Source organism: Mustela nigripes, chromosome 15 (genome assembly GCF_022355385.1).
Source record: "Mustela nigripes isolate SB6536 chromosome 15, MUSNIG.SB6536, whole genome shotgun sequence".
Classification (NCBI taxonomy): Eukaryota; Metazoa; Chordata; class Mammalia; order Carnivora; family Mustelidae; genus Mustela; species Mustela nigripes.
The window spans coordinates 61,027,558-61,050,919 of NC_081571.1; the positions used below are offsets into that span (position 1 = coordinate 61,027,558).

General features: G+C 32.8%; 1 protein-coding gene across 1 annotated transcript; it reads right to left on the reverse strand.

The window, feature by feature from the left end:
- Positions 1-6,021: 6,021 nt before the first annotated feature.
- Positions 6,022-6,470, reverse strand: LOC132002711 (small nuclear ribonucleoprotein G-like). The gene has a single exon (XM_059377811.1). It carries the CDS (start codon positions 6,397-6,399, stop codon positions 6,169-6,171), a length of 231 nt encoding a protein of 76 aa, XP_059233794.1. The 5' UTR covers positions 6,400-6,470; the 3' UTR covers positions 6,022-6,168.
- Positions 6,471-23,362: the final 16,892 nt, after the last annotated feature.

Below are 23,362 nucleotides of genomic sequence, written 5' to 3' on the forward strand. Positions count from 1 at the left end.
CTTCCTCACTCACTGAGAGTGATAGCATAGGAACATCCTTACAGTGTTTGACTCTTCTCTCAACCCACTCACAGTTTACGACTTTAACTCTGGTTGGTAATTGTGGAGCCAAATACAGGGTGAGAAAGAAAGAAAGGTAAAATCCATTTTACTGCTATTTTTCATCATACAAAATCACATGCCCGCTTTCTCCTGACTCCCATATTATATGTTGGAAACATGAACAAAGGGTGAAAGATAAGAAAGTCCTCTTTTTGTTTTTTTCTTTTCCTATCCCTTATGTCCATCCTGCTCTCTACTCCTACCCTATTGAGTTCTCCTGAACACCAGTCTTTCAAGATGTAATGAGGACAAAATGCGGAAACAGTGTAATGTATACGAAGAAAAACGTATAGCAGGGAAGAGTGGGGTTCTGATTAATTCCAGTCCTGCATGCCATTTTATTCAAATCCTATCTTCTCTCTATTAGGACAATTAATACAGGTTTATAATAAATGAGTAAAAAATCTCAGTGGCTTAATAAGATAAAAATTATTTCTCACTCATACAGAGTTCATCTCAGATATTCTTGGTTGGGAAATTCATGGCTCTACTTAATAAGTAATTCAGGAATCTAGATTCTTTCTAATTTGTGCCATCATCATCTTTTACATGTGGTCCCCATGATTTGAGAGAAGTTGAAAGAGTATAAGGGAGGTATATTGTGACCAATGTCATTTAACTCTATTGTCCAGAGCTGGTCTCATATGAACGTAAAAACACAACCACTGCCCATTAACAGCTCTAAAGGCATGTCTAAAGCTTTAGATGTCCCACTAGCCCTCTGTCTCTGTGACATACCCCACCAGTGATTAGCATTTATCTCTATGTCAAGTGCTTATATACTTGTCCATTTTTCCCAGTCTTTTCATCAATCTATAATTTATAATAAGCCATACTTATTATAATTATAATACTTATAATTATATAATACTTATAATACTTATAATAAGCCATACTGTTCCTTATGAAACAGTATGTGATCTTGAATGTTTGCATTGTATTGAAGAGGTGTATATGTAGAGTTCCAAGTTAAGCTCTAAATACATTTCTTCAAAGAATTATTGGTGAGTAAAATTATTTGTCTTTATGCTTTTATGAGAACAATAAAATACATGAGGGACATTATGGAACAAATAGACTTCTTAGAGAAGAATAAGAACTAAATCATCTCATGTAATAATTATATGGAAATGTTTCTAATGAACATTTATATTTAATGTTAAACAAACTATATAAATTGATGACTACACATAATATTGTTTGGAAGAGGATCTAAGTGGAAGGATCTAAGTTTGGAAGAGGAAGAGGATGTAAGTGGAATATTGTTTGGAAGAGGATCTAAATGGAATTACGTAGGGACACGATGATGTTTTTTATTATAGGAGCAAAGCGATGGCTGAGAGAAAGAAGTGATGTGTATACATATGCTCTTTTTTTTTTTTTAAAGATTTTATTTATTTATTTGAGAGAGAGACAGTGAGAGAGAGCATGAACGAGGAGAAGGTCAGAGAGAGAAGCAGACTCCCCATGGAGCTGGGAGTCCGATGCGGGACTCGATCCTGGGACTCCAGAATCATGACCTGAGCCGAAGGCAGTCGTCCAACCAACTGAGCCACCCAGGCGTCCCTACATATGCTCTTTTAAGGTGTGATTTTTTTTTTTAAGATAATTTTTTGTTTGTCTATGAATTTCCCTTTGGGGGAACAGACATTGATTTTTTTCCCCCCTCACAGCGACTGTAGTATTTAATCTTGGTAATCTCAGGTTGTAGCACAGGATTTACCATATCTTTGGAGCACCCAGTGCTTGCTAATTGAGTTCCACATTTGAATGGGGGAGTTTTGGTTTCTTTCAGCCCTGTAGTAAACAGCTAAGAACAAATGGAGAAAGGTCATTCATAGAGAAAAGCATTTTGTATCCATTCTCTGATGAGGTGTACAAACCTAACACAGGAAACTGACTCTGCAACCAGTAAAATGAGCATAGAGATTATTTGAAGAAAGGTTCTTTAGGGAAGCAAAAATAAATTTTACTGGAGTCATTTTATCAAGAGAAAGTTCTAAATACAAATTTTTGACTGTTACCCTAAAGTAGAAGTCACCTTTTCATGTCATAAATAACAACTGGGAATTTATTAGCAGAAAATATATGAAACTGCTTTTCCTTTTTTTAAAATACATTGTGACTTTGGTATTTTTATGTTATTTCTTCTAATTTTATCTGATTAATTTACTGATAATTGTGTAAATTATTTCTTCTTCTAATAGGGAGGATTTGATTTCATGCTAATATATGTCTTAAAAAATTCTCTATATTAATTATTCAGAGCTTGTTTTGTGAAGCATTGGAGACTAACAGGAAAAAAAAGTAGATGATACCTGGCCTCAAGAACATAGGGATTAGTAACAGAGGGAAGAGAAAAAAAAATACAGTATGATAAGAACTTGAACACACATACCAGTAGAATTTAAGAGTTATATTCACCACGGGAAAGACAGAGTAATGTTGGGGAATGAGAGAAAGTGCTTCAAATGGAGAAAATCACATACAAAGACACTATGTCATAAACATATTATTTAGTATTTTTGTTTTTGATCCACTATTTATCATTCTTAACCAGCTGATTCGGGGTGAGCAATATGGCTTATTCATTTATGAAATCATAGTGCCTCCACGTCTGGCTTTGATTTATGTTATTGCTCAGTAAAAGAGTATGGGACTGTTGAACTGACAAAAAGAAACAATCTGATTTATGCTGATGTTTTCCCCTGATCTTCTTGGTGGATGCTCTCAGGACTATGGTGCATTTTGTCAGTAAAAGTGTTATAAAGAGTTGTATGTTTCTTGCCAAATGGTTAAATAAGAAAATAATATAAAGTAGTTTTAGAGAAAAAGCTAAATAAAATGCATCATTTGCTGTGATTTTTATTTTATAATAGGACGCATGAGAACAAGTAGAACAAGAAATCTGAAGGAAATCAGGACCAAGAATTATAGAGCTACAAAGAGCATGCAGGTATAGTGTGTATGTACACATAAGCACTTTCATTAAAATTTGACTCATTTGCTTAAGATCATCTCTCCTTTGGACTACTTTTTCCTCCCTTTCCATTCCTATTCAGGAGAATACCTTCACCTTCTATAATGCATGTATATTAAACTTCCTAACATTTACTGAGCCCAATTTGCTCTTTGACAATCCCATCTCAAATTCTCAAATTTAATAGTCTTGTGATTAGTTCAAACGTACTTCCAAAGACTATTTAGTCACTCAGTCATTAGAGAATAGTCACACAGTACAAATATTGCTGGTGAGGAAACACCCCACTATATGGAGAAACAGTACACAAAAAATCAGAACCTAGTGATAAAAAAAAATTTTCATGATATTATTTCCCTTGATTAGTCAGTGCACAGATATTTTCTCCCAAATATCTAATTCCAATAATAAAATATTTTATCAAAATACAACCATTTTAAGTAAAATGTCAAGAATATCCCCTCCATTTTTGGAAAGCAGCTTAAAATTTGATCAAACTATTGCATTCATGGTCATGGCATGAAGCCTTCTTGAGTCCATGACATCAAGATGAGTTCCATATTTTCATTAGTGTATTCTCATTTTACTACAAGTGTGACATTTTTATTCTGCAGAATATGGACATTTCGAATAATCCCAATATAATCATTGAAATATATTAAAGGGATGCCTGGCTAGCTCAGTGGGAAGAGCAAGAGACTTTTGATCTCCAGATTGTGAGTTTGAGTCCCATGTTGAGTGTAGAAATTATGTAAAAAATAGTATTTTAGCAAATAAATAAATAAAATGTAGCTTCCATTTAGAACTGAGAATGTACTGATAAATAAATGTCATATTATAGATTGATCAGTGATCTAAAACATGTAATATTTCCTGTTTTAGGTGGAAAAATGATATGCGTGATTACATCAAGTATCAGCCTATCTCTTTGGGTCCCTTAGACTGCCATTCTGCCTGTTACAGTATATTTCTCATTTTCCTTTGGATAATCTCCCTGGCCCAGGATTTTTTAAGTCCACCAGTGAGAAAGTAATTGGAGATAAATTCTGTGTGTTTGTGTGTGTGTGTGTATGTGTGTGTAGCACATGTAGAATATGACATGGTGTCTTCATCTTGCTTTAAATCAGATGTCAAAAAGCTCTGAACTGTGTTGGTTTTGACAATGGTTTGCCTTTTCATTCCTATTTTTCTTTTGTTTAGTTGTCTCTCCCCATTTTGGACTAACTAAAATTGTGATTAATTATAAGGCAATTTTCTTTGGAGGCGGGGGTCAATTTGCTAAAAGCCAATAAAAATGAAATTACATATAGACACCAACTACAATTCATCCACCTAATCTCCAGGTTACTGAAAGCAGAATCTGATTGGCCAGTTTAGGTCAGGGGCCCATCCATTTTTTTCCATCAGCTATTTTCAGGAAGGTAGAGTAGGCATCAGCATTGTGCTTGCTAGGGACCTAATATATAAGCGAGTTGGATGCTTTCCATTAAAGAATGAACGGGCAGAAATTTCAGTATATAAATCCACTCAAAATTTCAATACTTTATCTACCAAACCAGTATAACTATTGATTAAATGTGCAATTGAAAGATGTAACTCTCCATTTCCAATAAAGAATTTAGCAAGAAAATTGCAGCTTTTTATTTGATGGTACCATTTTCTACTCTTTCATGTAAACAAGAAAAATCATTGGGAAATACTTAGCACTCTGAAATATTACTTATGGTCTAAAAGGGACTTTCAGTGTTCTTTGTGGAATCAGAGGAAAAATGGAAGAACCAAATTGATGGAGATGCTGACAATGGGACTGAATTAGAAAGAAATCATGGCTGTTTGGGGGAAAATAGAGAAGAAAAAGTGTGTTAGAAGATTCTGAGAAAACTATCAAAAATATCAATGTGATATATTCTGTGTCCTTAGGACTTTTAAAGTTCAATCCTTGAAGTAAGAAAAACTATTTATCTTCTTTCTTACTCTTTTATTTGTCACCTCCTTTCCTCTCTATTTTTCCTCTTGACAAGAAAAAAGTACTTCTGTTTATTGACAATATAGAGTTTAAACTATCTGAACCCAAAGTGCCCATTGTGGAAAGTTTTATGTCTGACAGCTATATTTTAGCCAATGAAAGAAAAATAAAATGATGGTTTTGCCTCCCCCTTTTTGCTTCTTTGATGACCATGCACACTACAGATTGAATAACAAACCCACCATACTTGCCATCAGTAAGTATATTACTTGGTGCTAACTTTCACTATCCTTTGCCCATCTTTCCATTTTATGTATCAGGATAATAATATTAATTATATGCATGTACTCTCTTATTTAATAAATGATGGTGCAATGATATAATAGAATTGTATAGGACTAGTAAAAAAAAAAAAAAAAGAAAACCAAAAAACAGAAAACAAAAAACAAACTGAAACAGTTCTGGAATGCCTGGATGGCTCAGGGGGTTAAAGCATATGACTCTTGATTTAGGCTCAGATCATGATCTCAGGGTGGTCAGATCTAGCCCCATGTGGGGCCCCGTGTAGGCACGGGGCATGGAGCCTACTTAAAATTCTCTTTCTACGTCACCCTTTGCCCCTCCCCCTCCTCCCTCTCCCTCTCTCTCTCAAAAAAAATGAAAAACATATTGAGACAGTTCTAGAGATACTAACAAGAAAAAAACTCCAGGATATACTGTCCAATGAGAAAAAATAAAGTATGCTGTCATTTTTTATACACATACATTTATAGTAATTATTGCATTTTAATATACATAGAATTAGACAATATTTAAACACTATATATTTCTGGGTGATAAGATAACATGATACTTTTATAAGCCTGTTTCATACATGATTCTCTCTTTGCCTGTATTTATATGTAAATGAAGTATTTTACTGTTATAGTTATTTTACTCTGAATAGGTTATGCTTTTTGAATCCATAAAGTAATTTTTTTTGGCTATTATAAAAGTTTATTTAACAAAAAAGCTCAGTATGAAAATGCACACGATCTGATTTTTATATTGTAGTAAAACAGGTACTATGGAGAGGGGACATGTGGAAGCAGTTGATTCTTCTGATGAACACATCCATTGTTTATACTCGTTCTAAGGCTTCTAACATGATGATACTATTTCCTCGTATTACTACCATTCCAATATTGTTCTGTTGCCCACTAGTTGCCATGTCCACACATTCATCTATCACAAGATTCATAAATGGATCGAACCCCCGCAATATTCCTTGAACATGTCTGCCACCATTTAATTTCAATGATAATTTCTTGTCCATAAATTTTTTCAGCTCCGGAGGGTAAGCTTTGCTCATGGTGTCTACTCGGCGAGCTCAAAGATGCCTCCAAACGGAATTCTTGGCGTCCCTCGCGCTCCCGCGGTAGGCCCTCCATAAAGTAATTTTTAAAAACCCAACTAGTTATAATTTTTGTAAAAGTTCCATAATTTTTCTGTAAAGTATATTGATAAAGATACAGTGGTACTGTTATATATGGGCAATACAAATTTGCAGTTTAAATTTTACAAAAAAATTAAACACAGAAGTTTAGTGACATAAAATTTTCATTATATTTATATGCTTCATATAGTATTATAGTATCACAGCTCACTGTGAATGAAATTCTTAAAAACACACCTACATAATTAATTTAGCACCATGTGATGAATTGCAATATGAAATATTTCAAAACATATTATGAATAAAATACAACTTTAAGAGTGTAAAATAACCATAAAAATTTTTATGTGAATTGTTTCCCATTAATATTTTGATTCATCCTTCCAGAATAATAAACACATTATACTATATATTTAGCTATTTCTCATTTTCCTTAGCGAGAACATGAGAACTTTACCTATTACCTTGTTACTTGGGAATATAGACTATATCATTTGGAATAACACTGGTGATTTATCTAGTCTGGCATTCTCTGTTCTAAAAATAATTTTGAAGATCATTCTTCCCTCTGTGCCTGTGAAGACAACATGGTTTAGAATTTACATAAAAGGTTAGAGATTTATCTTAGGCAAGAGTATGCCAATTGCATATGACATTTATCCTCTCAAGCCAGATGGCAGTGGGATGGAATTTGGGTCTTCTTTTTCCTTTATATATTATTCACAAGCTAATTCAATGATAAAATCAGCAGCAAACTTGAGCAATTCCATTGTGTAATCAGCCAGCTCTTTTAATGAAAAGAAAAGAAATTTCTAGTGATTATTGTTAGTACATTATATTTTGTTTAATAGCTTTAAGTAGCATTAATAACTAAAACTTGAAAATAAATATATAATTTATACATTGCATGTGTATACACATATAATGTAAAATGTATAGGAATTTCCCATGAGCTGCTATATGAAATTAATATTGTTTAACTAAGGAGCTTTGAATCTGCTGATCACTTTCCTTCCTTTCTGCCCCTTTCCTAAAGAAAAATAGCTTTTTTACTTCTGGATGTTTTGAAGTATTCTAGAAATGATGTGACTAACTGAAGAGGCAGTTCTGACCTGTTCGTAATATCATTGAGAATGGAGATATACAGTTGCAATAAAGAAGGTGGCATCCTTAAAACTGAAATTAGCCTAGAATATATGAAAACCAGCATGAGCTAAGTAGACTGTCAGCACAATTTTCCCGAGAAATGTATATTTTTGCCATAATTATTTAGAGAATTCAAATGATTGGTTAATATAAAATACCTACTCTGCAAAAATAATGCCACTTCAGATTCTTCTTTTAAAAATAAAGTTTTGGTGGGGTGCCTGGGTGGCTCAGTGGGTTAAAGCCTCTGCTTTCGGCTCTTGTCATGATCTCAGGGTCCTAGGATCGAGCCCCACATTGGGCTCTCTGCTCAGAGTACATTAGGACCTGCTTATCCACAGGGAATAGGTTCTAAGACTCCCAGTGGATGCCTGAAATTGCAGATAATAACGAACTCTATATATACTATGATTTTTCTGTATATACGTACTTATGATGAAGTATAATTTATAAATTAAGCACAGTAGGAAAAACAACAACTAATAATAAAATAGAAACTTTGTAACAATATACTATAATAAAAGTTATATGAATATGGTTTCACTCCCATACAATCTTACCACACTTTCCTTCCTCTCTGTCTGTCTGCCTCTGTACCTACTTGTGATCTCTGTCAAATAAATTAAAAAAATTTTTTTTTTAAATAAAGATTTGGTAATAATACTTTAGAATAATAACAAACACTTGCCAGTTCTTAATATTGCTAAGCACATATTAACTTTTTCACCAAAATAAAGGCTGGAATTATCTCCCCATTTTATTTTTTTTAAAGATTTTATTTATTTATTTGACAGACAGAGATCACAAGTAGGTAGAGAGGCAGGCAGAGTGAGAGGTAGAGAAGCAGGTTCCCTGACAAGCAGAGAGCTCGATGCGGGACTCAATCCCAGGATCCTGGGATCATGACCTGAGCCGAAGGCAGAGGCTTAACCCAATGAGCCACCCAGGCACCCCTATCTCCCCATTTTAAAGAAAAGAGGAGTTTAAAAAACTTTCTCAGGGACATGTATCCAGTTATTTGAAGAGTCAGGTTTGCACTCCAGCATTCTGGATCCAGTAATTGTAGTCTCACTGGTTATATTGTAACTTTTCAGTGATGAGAGAGTACATTAGGACCTGCTTATCCACAGGGAATAGGTTCTAAGACTCCCAGTGGATGCCTGAAATTGCAGATAATAACGAACTCTATATATACTATGATTTTTCTGTATATACGTACTTATGATGAAGTATAATTTATAAATTAAGCACAGTAGGAAAAACAACAACTAATAATAAAATAGAAACTTTGTAACAATACACTACAATAAAAGTTAATGAATATGGTTTCACTCTCAAACAATCTTACCACACTTTGCTCAACCTTTTTCTTCTTGTGATAATGTGATACGATATAATGCTAACATGATGAGACAAAGTGAGGTGAATGATGTATGCTCTGTGACATAATGTTAGGCTATTAGTGATCTGATGATTCATCAGGAGGATCATCTACTTCCAGATCACAGTTGACTTGACTACAGGTAACAAAACTGCAGAATACGGCACCTCTGATAAGGGAAGACTACTGTATTCCTTTAACGAAAATCCATTTTCAAAGATAGAAGGCATTATCATTAGTTCGTTGTGACTTTGGGGGAATCAGAGGACACTTTAGAGTTAAATGGCCTCCGTGGATACTAATGAAAAGTATTAACTCATTTAGACTAGATCAAACTCTAGCAATGCTAACATGTAACACTGCATGTACTATGATATCTAAAATGAGACACTTCAAGAGAGTAAAGTACTTCTAGAAAATTAGAAAGATATAATGGGGAGGGGGAGATAAGAGGTAAATAAAAGTGGATATGATTTAGTTTACTCCTCTGAGAGATGTGCTCAGACAAATTAAAGAAATTTCTACCTGTGATTCTCTGCCTACAGTAACTCAATATTTTAGATTGGATATTTGACAGAGGTTTAGTCCTTCGAGGAAATAAGTCAATTGTTGGCTTTATGGAGAGACAAATTCTATTTAAATTCATTTTAGTAGCCGTTATGAGTATTATGTAGTAGCAGTTCTGAATATTATGCTCTTTTTTACTTAACTGAATATATTTTATTTATTTATTTTTTGATTGACTACATTTTAATTATTTACATGGTAAGCCATGGTCAGGCCAATGTATTAGAGAAACTAGAAGGATAAGTGTGTACTAAACCTAGAATTTTTCATGTTCTGGAGAGTATATGCTTGCCTTTTTCACTTTTTCATCCACATAAAATGTCTATATTCTTTACCTCATCTTCTCCATTTGTTTACTCCTGACCTTAATTTCTACCCTTAATTTAATTTTTTACCAACAGCATCAGCTTCCTAAAATGGCACATCTGAGTACACCTCAACTCTAATTATAGCCTCTTCTATGCTTTGGTAATCATTCCTACTGGGAATGATCAAGGAAGATATCATTGCTAAGAAAAATCCTCCATTTTAATTAACTGTTGAATTATACTCTGCCAACCTTTTCTAAATAAATAGTGAATTTGTAGGACTATGAAATTCTATAAGTTCCTAGGTCTATGACAGGCTATACCTATAATAGCCTTGATTCCATTAGATCTCAGTGTCATGTATAACCTCTGGATTAGATGCTTTAAGGTTTATAAACATAAATAAGAAATAAAGTAAGATAAACATATAAGGATGAATTAATTATGAGTTTATTAAGATTGACCTATTTTATGAGACGACTGTATAGAAAATGTACTTATAGAAATTCAGTTTTAGAAGAGAGTTGATGGGAAGAAAAATATAAATCAGAATCATCAGCCTAAAGATTTTGTCCCAAGTTAGAGAATTTACATAATTAATGCCCATGTTATGTGTTTCTCTTTTTTTATTCGTTCTTTTTGAGAGGTCAGTAAATAGCACTCATTTTCCCTATTCCAGTTATGAATAAATTGAGAAATAAAACAACACACTCATCAAGTAAGACACTAAAAGAAAAATTTCATAACTTGTCAAGCTAGATTGGAAGACAGTTTGATTTTAGCGTCAAATAGGCTCGAGGTCTCCCTAATGATCCCAAACTCTACACAGGATAACCCCCTCCAGTCAAAGGGAATGCAGTATTTGCAAAAAATGCACTTCTATGTTTTCTGTTGATTTTGAGGGACAAGAAAAGATTGGGCTGAATTCCCTGTGCATTGTTTTGTTCCTAAATTAGCTCATTTCAGAAATGTGAACCCATTGCTGTCATTTTCTCACCCAGCATGATAATTAACCTCCTTTATAATAGTTAGAAAAAGAGGTGGGCAACAAACAGGAAGGAAACCAGAAACTTAGGGTAGGTAGTGTAGGATTTAGGGCCAGAAATTTCTGTAATGGGTCAGAAGAATGACTCAATTAATTAAGTACATTCGGAAATCACACAGTACTCAAGAATGAAAGTTTCTCAAATAATTTGCCACCAAATTGTCTAATATTGCCTATTAAAATTCTGCAATGAAATCAAGTAACATCATGAGAAGTACTGATTTTTTAAAAAATGGTATTCACATATTCACACTGTGTATTAAGACATCTCCTAGAGAGAAAATAAATGTCCACAAACAAAACTGTCTTGCAGGTTAAAATAAAAATATTAAATACAACTATTTTTCAAGTTAAGTCTGACATAAATTTATCTTATATTTGTTAAAAATCTCAAAATTTGAAACTGTCCCAAATTCTTATACAGGTTAGTTTCAGTTGAAAAGATTTTCAAACTTTGATAGAATTGGGATCATTCAATAGCTTTAGCCTTTGTGTTTCTCACTCAAAAGTTGTACTTCTTTTAGGAGTTCACTAATTGAATTAATTTGGTGTCTGATCTTTTATTTCTGTCATATCAAATAGTTCAAAGAACTGATTGAATACAGAAGGTTTTTTTTTTTTTTTTTCCAGTGTTGTTTCCTCTAAATCATTTCAATCACCCTCTGAATAATTTATTCTAGGTAAGATTATATTTTCAGAGCATAGTATTACCAAAAAAATCTATATCTTTCAATTTCTAACTGAAAACTGGCCAATTCTTCCCCGGGTTCATTTCTTTTGTGTAAATAACCAAAGGCGATCGACACACCAACAATCGCTGTTTAAGCTTTCTAACCATTCCCCAAGAGCTTCTGACTAAGCAGACTTGTAAGAAATATTTTGAGTTACTATAAACTATAGTTTCAACAAAGACTTTGCCTCCCAGTACCAACTTCTTAATTAAGGTTTTGTTATGGTAGAAACCTACTTTTAGGTATAATTCCTATTAACTTATTCATATGTTAAGAATAACATCAACAAACAATTTGTATGGAGATGGAGATGACCTCGAAAATTAGATGGAATGGGTGTTTCTGGGCTTTTTATTTTATCTATTTTGAAATTATCCTATTAAAATCTACAAGTTTATTATGTATGTATCTTCCTGATAAATTGGATGTTTTAACAGGAAAATAGTGAGTGTATTTATAGCAATGTTTTTATTTTAAAGCTTATTTTATTTATTAACAGGTGACCTATATGAACTTTGGTTTGTATCAGTATTATCTTGGTATTATTCTTTTTCTAGTTTTTACTGTTTAATTCTTTGTGTCCTTATAATTTAGTTAGCTTTGCTATAGACAGAATATAATTATGGTTTTGAATTCAATTGACATCCTCATTTTTTATATCAAAAATTTACTACACTTATATTGATTTAGGAGTTTCTGATTTTACTTTGTGTTTTCTATTTATCCATATATTTTTATATTTCTTTTATTATAGAAGACTGCAAAACAAATCCCCAAAGAAGCTATTCTTTGTCTTAAATGGTGACTAAGAAGAGCAGGAACTGAGGGAAAAATAAAAGCATCTGGTTATTTTCAAGAGAAAATTGACCTTACTCTAACGGAGAATCTATGGTGTTCTCTTGAACATAAGCAATTTCAGAGAAACCAACATCTTATAAAGTTACTTGGTTATTATGAAGGAACAGGACAAAAGACTACTTTATAATAATGTCTGAGTACATACAGAACTAAAAAGAACAACTCCAAGATTACTAACAACAACTTTTTTGTTTTGTTTTGTTTTGTTTAGGTCTTAGAAAGTACTTGGCAAAGTCTTTTTTTCTCCATCTTTAAAATGTATTTTTTTGTTTGTTTTTTTTCTTTTTTCTTTTTTCTTTTTTTTTTTTTAAGATTCCACATCTAAGTGTTACCAGGGGATAAGGGGCAGATATATATAGGATATAGGACAGATGTATAGGACAGATGTTTTATATATATATATATATATATATATATATATATATATATATGGTATAGGACAGATGTTCAAGATACAAACTCATAACAGTAGTAAATTCTACAAAGCTAATACATGTTATAGTGAAATTCAGACAATACTGTATTACAATAATCGAACTTGCTACAGATTAGAACTTAATTACTCCAACCACTAAGAGAAAAAGGTAACCACTAAGAGAAAAGGTAATTATATGGTGTTATTATTGCTAAAATGACAATCATATTACAATACATACACATATCAAATTAACATTTATACACTTTAAATGTGTACAATGTTACATGTCAAATATATTTCATTGTTAAATGTATCCAATGTTACATCTTAAATATATTTCAACTAAACCAAAATAAAAACCTAGCATTTTTTGCTCAAGGAATCACTGAAACTGTGGGTTACTTTCCATCTCAGTTTTGTGCCATCTCAGAATTGTCAAAATTATTTTAACACTGTTTCTTTTACTTTTCCCGTCAGCTTTTAAATGGATTCAAAAATTTTATCCTTTCCGTTTTTATCCTTTCCGTTTTTTTCTTTAATTAATTTGAAATTTATATGAATCTATACTTCTAATGATTCCTTCAGAAATGTGAATACACATGTTAAAAGTCTAAATTTGGTGTGTATTTTATCTTATAATTTGCATTTTATTAAAGATATGCTATTTTTGTTCAGAAGATTAGGACTGGCTTAATTAATTAATTTTATTTTGGTCTACTTTATTTGTTGTCCTCATCACTTATCATGGTCTCAAATTCTCTAGTTTTACTTATTTATTTTTTCTCCACTATTAAAATATTTACTACATTAAAGTAGAATTTTTTCTATTTTATAATATATTTTCTCCTTATTATGACTGCCTGAGTCATAGTAGGCATTCAAAAATACTTGAATAATTGAATATTTGAATGAGTAAATTAGTTGCCAGTTTGCTTCCATATAGAATTATGGCTGGGAACAAGGCTCATCAAAATTTTGAAGAAAGAGCACTATCTTCTAACTTATGGTATTGGATAAAGTAGAATATGCCTTTTCTTTTTCTTTTTTCTATTCTTTGGTTGATGTAAGGACTTTCTTCTAAAATTTGGATGATTTAGGGCTTTAATCCTAATGTTCTAATATTTTGTATCAGTGTGGGTTTTCTTTGTTGCTTGCTACTTAGCTAAGGACAATTTCAATCAAGAAAAACATGTCTTAATTCTGGTAAGTAAAATACAATCCCTTGAAAACATCCTATCATTTCCTCTACTCCCTGTTTCTGGAACTCTTATTAACCATATAGTATAACATGCTCTGGTTTTCTAACCTTATGTCTTTTTTTGTATTTTTAATATTGATGTAGTTTTGTTCTCCATATGGAATAGTTTATCAACTTTAAGTTCCAATACTTATCTTAATTTTTTTCCTTACTGCCATCATATTTATTTTCATTGCAAGTGTTTTCTAAATATTTTACTGTATACAGCCTTTAGAATAGATAGAATATCATCATACTTTTTAAAAAGCACAATATACAGTAGTCAGATTTTTAAAAGATCTTTTCTATCCCATGTCTGTTTCCAGAGTGTTTCTTCATTATATTAATTAATCTTTCATATTAGAAAATTTCCTCAATTGCCTAAGGATTCCTGGTCCTCTGTCCATAGTCAAGAATAAAGAACAATAAAATCCACCAAAATCTCTGTGAGACTAGGCATCATTATAGATTGGAACATTTCTATAGATTGATCTGGCTGGGCCTCTGACTAAAAATATTTATAATTCATTATCCCTGATTAATTTCTGAAGAGAAATCTTTTATTGTCCTTCTGATGGGTAAGAATAGGGATATCTAAACCTCCTATGGGGAGCTGAGCACATATTTTGTTAGCCTTCTCAACTTTCAATGTGCAAGTTTCTACTCATCTGTTTTCAGCATGTGTTACTGCCAAAAGCCATGTTTAGCGTGTCCAACATGACTCATGTTGTTCAAATCTTCCCAGAGAGCAAACCCACAGTCTAATGCACCAACTTAAGTCTAAGCTTTTTCTTATGCATTAACAACCAACTTCTAAAATTTTATGTTCCTTTCCTGTTTCTTAGGTTTTGTGAATTTCATTCCCTTACCCACCCATCTGCTTTTTTTTCCTTTCTCTTATATTATTGGAATTTCAGGAGACAGTAGATAATAACTGTTTATTAACTGGCTACATTTTATCGATAGTTTGTATCACTATTAATCAGGAGACAAAATGCTTATTCCCTCCCTTCATGCCCAAAAGAAAGCAGTGATTATACCGAAGAAAATACGCTAGTCAGAAGTTATATTTTTATTTTTTTTATTTTTATTTTTTTTTAAACATTTTATTTATTTATTTGACAGAGAGAGATCACAAACAGACAGAGAGGCAGGCAGAGAGAGAGGAGGAAGCAGGCTCCCTGCCGAGCAGAGAGCCCGATGCGGGGCTCGATCCCAGGACCCCGGGATCATGACGGGAGCCAAAGGCAGCGGCTTAACCCACTGAGCCACCCAGGCGCCCCCAGAAGTTATATTTTTAAATCTGAGTTTGAAGAATTTAAGTTGCATATTAATATATATTGTTTTACTTGAACAAATAAACTTTTTTCCCCTTTTTCGGGCATTATGGTAAATTTATGTAAATGTTTTGTATTTTCTTTAGTCAAGCGCAACAACAGCAACAATCAAAATAACATGCAAACAAATGAAAAATGTTTCAGTTAGGTTAGTGTTAATAGTATAACATGAGAACACAGAAGCTAATAGTTTAAAAAATAATTCTAGAAAATATTTTTTTAATTTGTTCCCACAACAGCAAATGTGGGCCTTCATTATAGATTTTCAAGTGATTCTCTTTCTTCTATATGGAGAGTGAATTAAATTACAGCACATTTTGTTATGGCATTACCTTAGATAGCATATCTTTCTGTAGATTGGCTTTAATTTTGGGACTCAATCCCATTAATGCATTAATGACTAGGCAGAATTCAAAATTTTTATTCAGTGCCAAGTATTCTGATTGTTAAATACAAGTTGGCAAATAATGTTCTTTGTATACTGAGAACAGTTTTTAAAGTTAAATATGAAGGTCCTTAGGTAACTACTTCAGAGTTCATATTCTAAGTAAGATCTGAGAGTTGTTAACAATGATAATTTGTTTGTCAAAGTCATCACCATGAAAAACTATATCCTTTAACATCCATATCACATAAGTGCCAAATTGTATTTTTCAATATAATAGTGGCTTTATACCACAATAACATCATTATGAACAAAGAAGCCAATGAAAGAAATAGAGGAGGTAAAGAAGGAAGGAAAAGGAAAAGCTCCAATTTCATAGTTTATATGAATTTTATTTATCTGAAAGATAAGACAGCTCATTTCAAAGTTCACTGACATGAAGTTCGTTTGTTTGTTTGTTTGTTTTTGGCCAACTCAATAGTTGGCAGAATATTTAGAGTATGTCCTAGTTTATAGAAAAACAAACTTAGGCTTATAAAATGAATCATTAGTCATAGGAGAAAACACGGCTAACTCCTATTAGACTCGACCTTTTTAAATTGATTATTCCAATTTTTTTTTTTTAGTTAACGGTGAACAACCCTTATTACATATTATAAAGGATAAGGTATGCATTTAGAACCTTGAATATACCCCAACTTTCTAAATATCCACATTTACATGCTTAGCAGTTTGGTTTTTAATTATATCAGCTTTAGTCATCAGCATATAGAGCATTTAAAACAGGAAATGTTTAGATGTTTCAGAGAAGGTAGAATTTTAATCAAAATTTCATTGACTCATTCTGTAAGTTTCCTTCTCAGAACATCTGCATTATTGTGATTCTAGAGCAGCTTAAAAGGCAAGGTGGAAACAATTTCTTACTAGTCTAGTGAATAAATTTATTTGAATTTTTTTTTTTTTTATACTTAAAGTAGCGGTGACACATCCAGGCTCAAGTAGATGCTGCAGCCTTGAGTCCTCACTTATTCTGATGTGGAACCATCATCTTTAGGAGTCAAAAAGAAGCAGCCTACCCGTAAGTTTGGATTTCTGTACATTTCTTCTACTGAGAAGTCCTTTTACCAAACAGTTATGGTTCAAAAGCGAACTGGGAACATATAGTACTTTTTTTCTAACACAAGCCCTTAGCCTGACACACCTGACTAGCTCTGGAAACTGAAGAGTCACCAAATGGAGGAACTTTGCAATGTGAATTATTAGGGGCAGCTTAGAGAACACTGAACACAGAAACCATTTTGGTTTCACTGAAGTACCTGCTTAGCTCCAAAATACTTCCTATCATCTGGGTGAAAAATAGTTCAAAGTGAGTCAAGGAGAGACTAGCAAATAAACAGACACAAAGTAAAAGGTTCAGTAAAGCATACCCAAGATAGGCTGAGATAGGAAACCCATTATATGTGCCAGTGTGGCCCTCTGCATCTCAGTGAAAAAATGTTTCATGTAGGTCAGCATTTCCATCAGTAGTTTCTATTTTTTCTCTGGCCACAAGCTACCCGACATAAATGCAATGGAGTCCATCAAACATTCTTGAAAAGGTAAAACTTCAAAAAGACAGAACTGGCAAAAATTTTACAAAACTTAATTTTGCAGGTGGATTTAAAAGGTTGAACAGGGGTGGAGGTAATCCTCCCATGTTGCTTTGAAAAGTTTAAACAAGTGAAGGGAAACACTTCACTCTGAGACACAAATGGAATCCTTGATGCTTTCTTGGTTATTTAATGTCTTCTCCAATACAAATCATTTAAACTAGTTCACTTTGGTTACTTCTGAAATTCACTGCTTTGGATTAAAAGAGAAAATGAGAGAATGAGACAAATATGCTTGCTTGCTTGCTTGCTTTCTGCCATTTCTCATATATATGATGTGTCACATGGTTAGGATTTTCCCAAACTCCTTCCTTTTCCTATCACTTTTTCATCTGAATGATACAAAATATTGATGCCAGTGTTTGCACTGGCTTAATTCATCAAACCATTTATCTTCAATACCATTTGGGATTTTTATTGGAGGACTGAAATTTGTAGAAATCAAAGGTCCATTAAAATGACTCTCATTCCTAGTTTAAAGATTCTTATTGCCAAGCTACAAGAACAAATGTTTCCATTATAAACTCTTGCAACATCATATAATGTAATGTGATATTTGTTACCTATACACTTTCTAGGTGTTTGTTCTAGATGAGTAAAATATGCTATGCTAGAATAATTATAAATGCTTGCTATACTTCTTTTTGAGATATTAGGAAAAAGTCATGTTTTTTTAACCAATCAACTATTAATTATCTTCTGTTAGCACATGTCTATTTTGTAATGCATTAAAAAAATGTCTTGGAAAACCTCATTTAAAATATTTATTATCATCAGGAAAAATCTTTTGTTCTTAGAGACTTTGTAAAACTCCCATGGGAATAATATATTTTGCCTATCTTATAGTTCCTTCATTATCATTAGATAAAAGGGAAAAATACCATATTTTCCCTTCTGTTGCTATTATTGATTGTACTTTTTTCTTTTTTTGGCCTGCTATTTTATAGCTTTAGGCATGATGACCCCGGTTAATTTAAAAAAAATTATATTCCTTTGTGAGTTAGGTAGCTCAAATGAAGTGACTCAAGGAAGTGAAAAATGTTCATATTGTATTTGATGCTTTTGAAATTTTCCATGTCAAGATGGTTTGCCCAAGGACATATTTTCCCACTTTCAGCAAGTTGTTTTGCCACACCTGACAACTGATTCCTTAGACATATTTCCCTTTATGGTGCTTTTTAGAAATGATTTGCCAAGTTCACTCGAAGCTTGTTAAACCTTTTACGTTTTTTTATTTTTTTTTTTAATTTTTTTTTTTTCCAAACCAACCACTTTTCAACTTGATTTTGTTTTAGAGTAAAAAAAAAAAAAAATGATGTATTACTTGATATATTTCAGATGTCATCAAGCGAAATTTCCATACTTCCCTATGACTCTGTGAACCCGCTCTGCAAATCACTGCATTTGGAAAAACAAGTGGTAGATAATAAGATTTTTCTTTCTTCTTCTTCTTTTTTTAATTTATGCTTAAGAGATCTAAATTAATTAACTTTTAAGTTTTTAACTTTTTGTAAAGTAGACTTTATTTCCTGTGGGAAGAGAGTGTTTTTTGTATTGTGCCTTTTTTTTTTTTTAAGATTTTATTTATTTATTTGACAGACAGAGATCACAAGTAGTCAGAAAGGCAGGCAGAGAGAGAGGAGGAAGCAGATTCCCGACGGAGCAAAGAGCCCGCTGTGGGGCTCGATCCCAGAACCCTGGGATCATGACCTGAGCCAAAGGTAGAGGCTTTAACCCACTGAGCCACCCAGGCGCCCCAGTATTGTGCCTTTTTATAGCTGTACCACATTTTTTAAAGATTTTATTTATTTGACACAGAGATAGAGACAGTGAGAGAGAGAGCGAGCACAAACAGGGGTAATGAAAGAGGGAGATGCAGGCTCCCTGCTGAGTGGGGAGCCAGATGCGGGGCTTGATCCCAGGACCCTGGGATCATGACCTGGCCGAAGTCAGACCCTTAACAACTGAGCCACCCAGGTGCCCCATCATAATATATATTTATTAAATAGGAGAAAGTATAACATTTATTTACTGCCTACTCTATGGCAGGAACAATGCATGATTTAAAATATATATTCTCATTAAATGTGAAGGATATTATTGCAAAATATTAAGCCTACTTAATAATTAGGAATTGCAAGTATTGAAACATAGACACCAATATTTTAAAGTTGTAGAGTTAATAAATGTCAGTGTAAATTTTTATTTGTAGTTTATATGATTGCCAAAATTGTATTATTTTCTTAACTTTGTGCTGTTACCAATGTAGTACAACCTATATAATACTGAGCATAAAATATACATAGGAACATTTCCTGAGGTCCAAGACTCAATGGGAGACAGATGCTTAGTGATGATAAAGAGAAGTGGTGTTGTGTTTGTGATGAGCTGCCTTTCTCAGCTTGAACAAAAAAATGAGAAACCAACTCTGCTCATTAAAATTTCATTTAAATATTTTCTTCTTATGCCAAATCACCATAAAGACCCCACACACATAAAAATCGAGTAGTCACAGACAAGAAAACATCTGAATAGAGTAAAATTCAATTTTCAAGGAAAAAAAACAGTAATTCTAGGGGTAATAAATAAAACAGTATATCATGGAGTCTCATTTTTCACAGATTCTGTATTTGACAACTCCCCTTTTAACTAAAATTTCTGTATGACCTCCCAGAACAATACTCATGGTGCTTTTTTTGTCATTTGGGGATATGTACAGAGTAGCAAGAAATTCAAATCACTCAACATATCTATTCCCAGCTGGGGTCAAACAAGATGATGCCCTACCTTCTTGTTTTAGTTCTTATACTACAAACAAGTATCCTTTCACTGGTCTATTTAGTGTCCCATTTTCCAATTTTTTTATTTTTAAAAAATATTTTTCTTATTTATTTATTAGAGAGAGAGAGAGCATGAGAGGAGAGAGAGGTCAGCGAGAGAAGCAGACTCCCTGCTGGGCAGGGAGCCCAAAGTGGGGTTCGATCCTGGGACTCCAGGATCATGACCTGAGCTGAAGGCAGTTGCCTAACCAACTGAGCCACCAAAGCACCCTACATTTTCCCCATTTTTGTTCCTTTTGTTGATGATTGCATTTTTAACATGACCTCCAAGCATAATGCAGAAACGCTCTCTAGTGTTCATTCTTAAATGCAAGAAGTTTCCCATGTATCATATAGATACAAGGTATGTGTTAGATAAGCTTTGTTCAGGCATGAGTTCTAGTGCTGCTGACTCTACGTTCCATGTTAATAAGTCAACTATATATTAAGTAAGATGCCTTTAAGAAATACACATAAAACAGTTAAGTGTTGATTTGTTGACCAAAAAAATGTTATCACCAGAAGCTTGCAGGAACCTAGTATTGGATTTATCCTGGGAACAATGGTTCAGTATTTCCTAATTCAGTTTTTGTGAAGAGTTCATAGAACATAACTACTGGGAATGACAAAAATTGACTACAAGTGTCATTTTTCTAGAACATTGGAATGAGTGAATCTAGGTTTAAATGTGCTGATAAGGACTAGTAATTTAAGATTATGCATTACCCCAGTCCCCAAACAAGTACATTCTACCAGCTGCCACAGTCTAGAGAAATTAGACACCACCCTAGAGAAAAGGAAAGAAAGATAAAGATCAGCAGAACATGAACAATGCAAATTCCAGTGCACATCAATGGCTACATAATGATAACAAAACATTATTATTTGCAAAGTCTCCTCTCTGTTGTCTTCTTTCTGCCTCATTATCTATCTTTGAACTCCATCTCTCCATCTCACAGTTTCAATATTTATCAGAACTTTTTAATGTTTATATTGTTGGCCTTTATAACCTTTATAATGTTGACCTTTTCTTCATGTTTTTTAATCTTATGGTATATAAGCTAGATTCTATTATTTCACACAGATTATTGAAATAGATTATTGCCCCGAATATTCAATTAAAAATCATTCCTCATCCCCTCTCAAATTATTTGTTATTATGGGTAAGATATTTAAACCCCGAACGTGATTTTTTGAGGCCATACACAGAAATCTAATATGTGCACATTTTTATACATCTGTAAGATACCATCTTGTTTGTGTTATCCATTTGGTAAGAAACCTCAATGATTTACCACCGCATGAAGAATGATCCCCAAACTATTGAAAAGTGTGTCAAGTGCAGAATAAATTGTGTTCTTGGTGATAATGAACGAGATTCTCCAAATGGTTGCTCACCCTGTATGGAAACACCTGTGCTGTTTCATGGTAAGATCTGTGGAAGCCACAATTACCTGGAGAAGGGAGCCAATGCTCACATTGATAGAAATTAAATAAATTCAGCTATATTTTAATAGGAAGGACCAGAAATGCTAAGTCAAAATAAAAATCAGTTTAGATAATCTGCTTATAAAATTTTAACTAGAATATCTGACTCAAAGTTCAAATTTCAATGCTTCATAAGAATATTTCAAAATTTATGTCATACCTCTCTTCCCTGCCTCCTGACAATTGAATCACTGCAGCTGAAAAACACATACTATCCTAAGATTCATATAAACCCCAAAATGAATACAAGCATAAGTGAAATGTATGAGAAGCCTGGTTCCCATTGGCAGTGATTAGCCTGTTTGCCGATATTTTTCCCAGAGAGACACTGAATCTTGTGATTATTTATGACAGTCACATCTTATATGAACTATTATAATTTATTTCCACTTAATCTTTAAAGTAGCTTAGTGAAACTTATATTCACTTTAAAGATTCGAAAACTCAGGTTTAGAGGTACTTAGTGACATAGCTGGTCAGAGGCAAATTTATGATTAAACTTAGCTTCATTGCTTCCACAGATCATGATTTACCAGCTACTTTTCCAAATTAGAGGGTAATATGTTTTAAAGCCTAGTTGCGTAATGAAAAACTTCATGATCCCAGATAACCCCATAGATGACACAGTTTCATGAAAAACATGTATTTGAACTTCCCTCACCCTTCACTTTCAGAACTAGGCATTATTATATGATTAAAAGTGTGACTTACATTGAATACTAAAACTTATTTTTCTTCATAATAGACAATTTAAAAATATAGTGCAAAGTGTTCTGCATATATATGCATATATATTTATGTTACTTAATTCTTAAAAAAACTTCATAATCCTTCATAAACCCTGAAACATCACTCAACTGCTTGGTAATACCAAGGCTACTATTTCCATTCTATGCTGAATTCAATTTTCAGTTAAAACATTGAATAATTAAGATTTTGATTTTTAAAAGGGAATACTTTTATGTAGTAAAACAAACTCATGCAAACAAAGACAGGAAACAATGAAGATTAGATATGATATTATTATGAGTATATTTCTAACTAAATTTTTTCTCCAGGATGAAATTCAATTTGTAAAGAAAAGCATAAAATGAGAACCGTTTCTAATTATATTATTAGTTAGCACATGCACAATATATAAACAGCAATTATAAGTCAGCATAGAAAACTTTGGAAATATGACCACGGCTTTTGGTCCTCCTTACTCAACATATTTGAAATGTTATTTTTCTTGTTTCTTTCAAAATTATTTGTTTACATGTATATAAAATTCCTAGTAATATGCTATATATGTTACACCATGTAGATTTCACAGCTGAAATTTGTATTCCTTTCATATTTTCTTAACTTGCTTCAAGTTGCCATTCCTTAAATATACATATTAATTTAGTGTGATTTGATATATCACTATTTCCACTGTCTCTTTTGTCCCATAATCTGATCTCCATCTCCATATCCATTTTTCCCAAATTAAAGTCCTTCTTACTATTTTATCAGATTTCTGTTCTAT

What these genes read in the sequence shown, in the direction of transcription:
- LOC132002711 (XM_059377811.1), bottom strand. Translation starts at nt 6,399, where the DNA reads ATGAGCAAAGCTTACCCTCCGGAGCTGAAAAAATTTATGGACAAGAAA.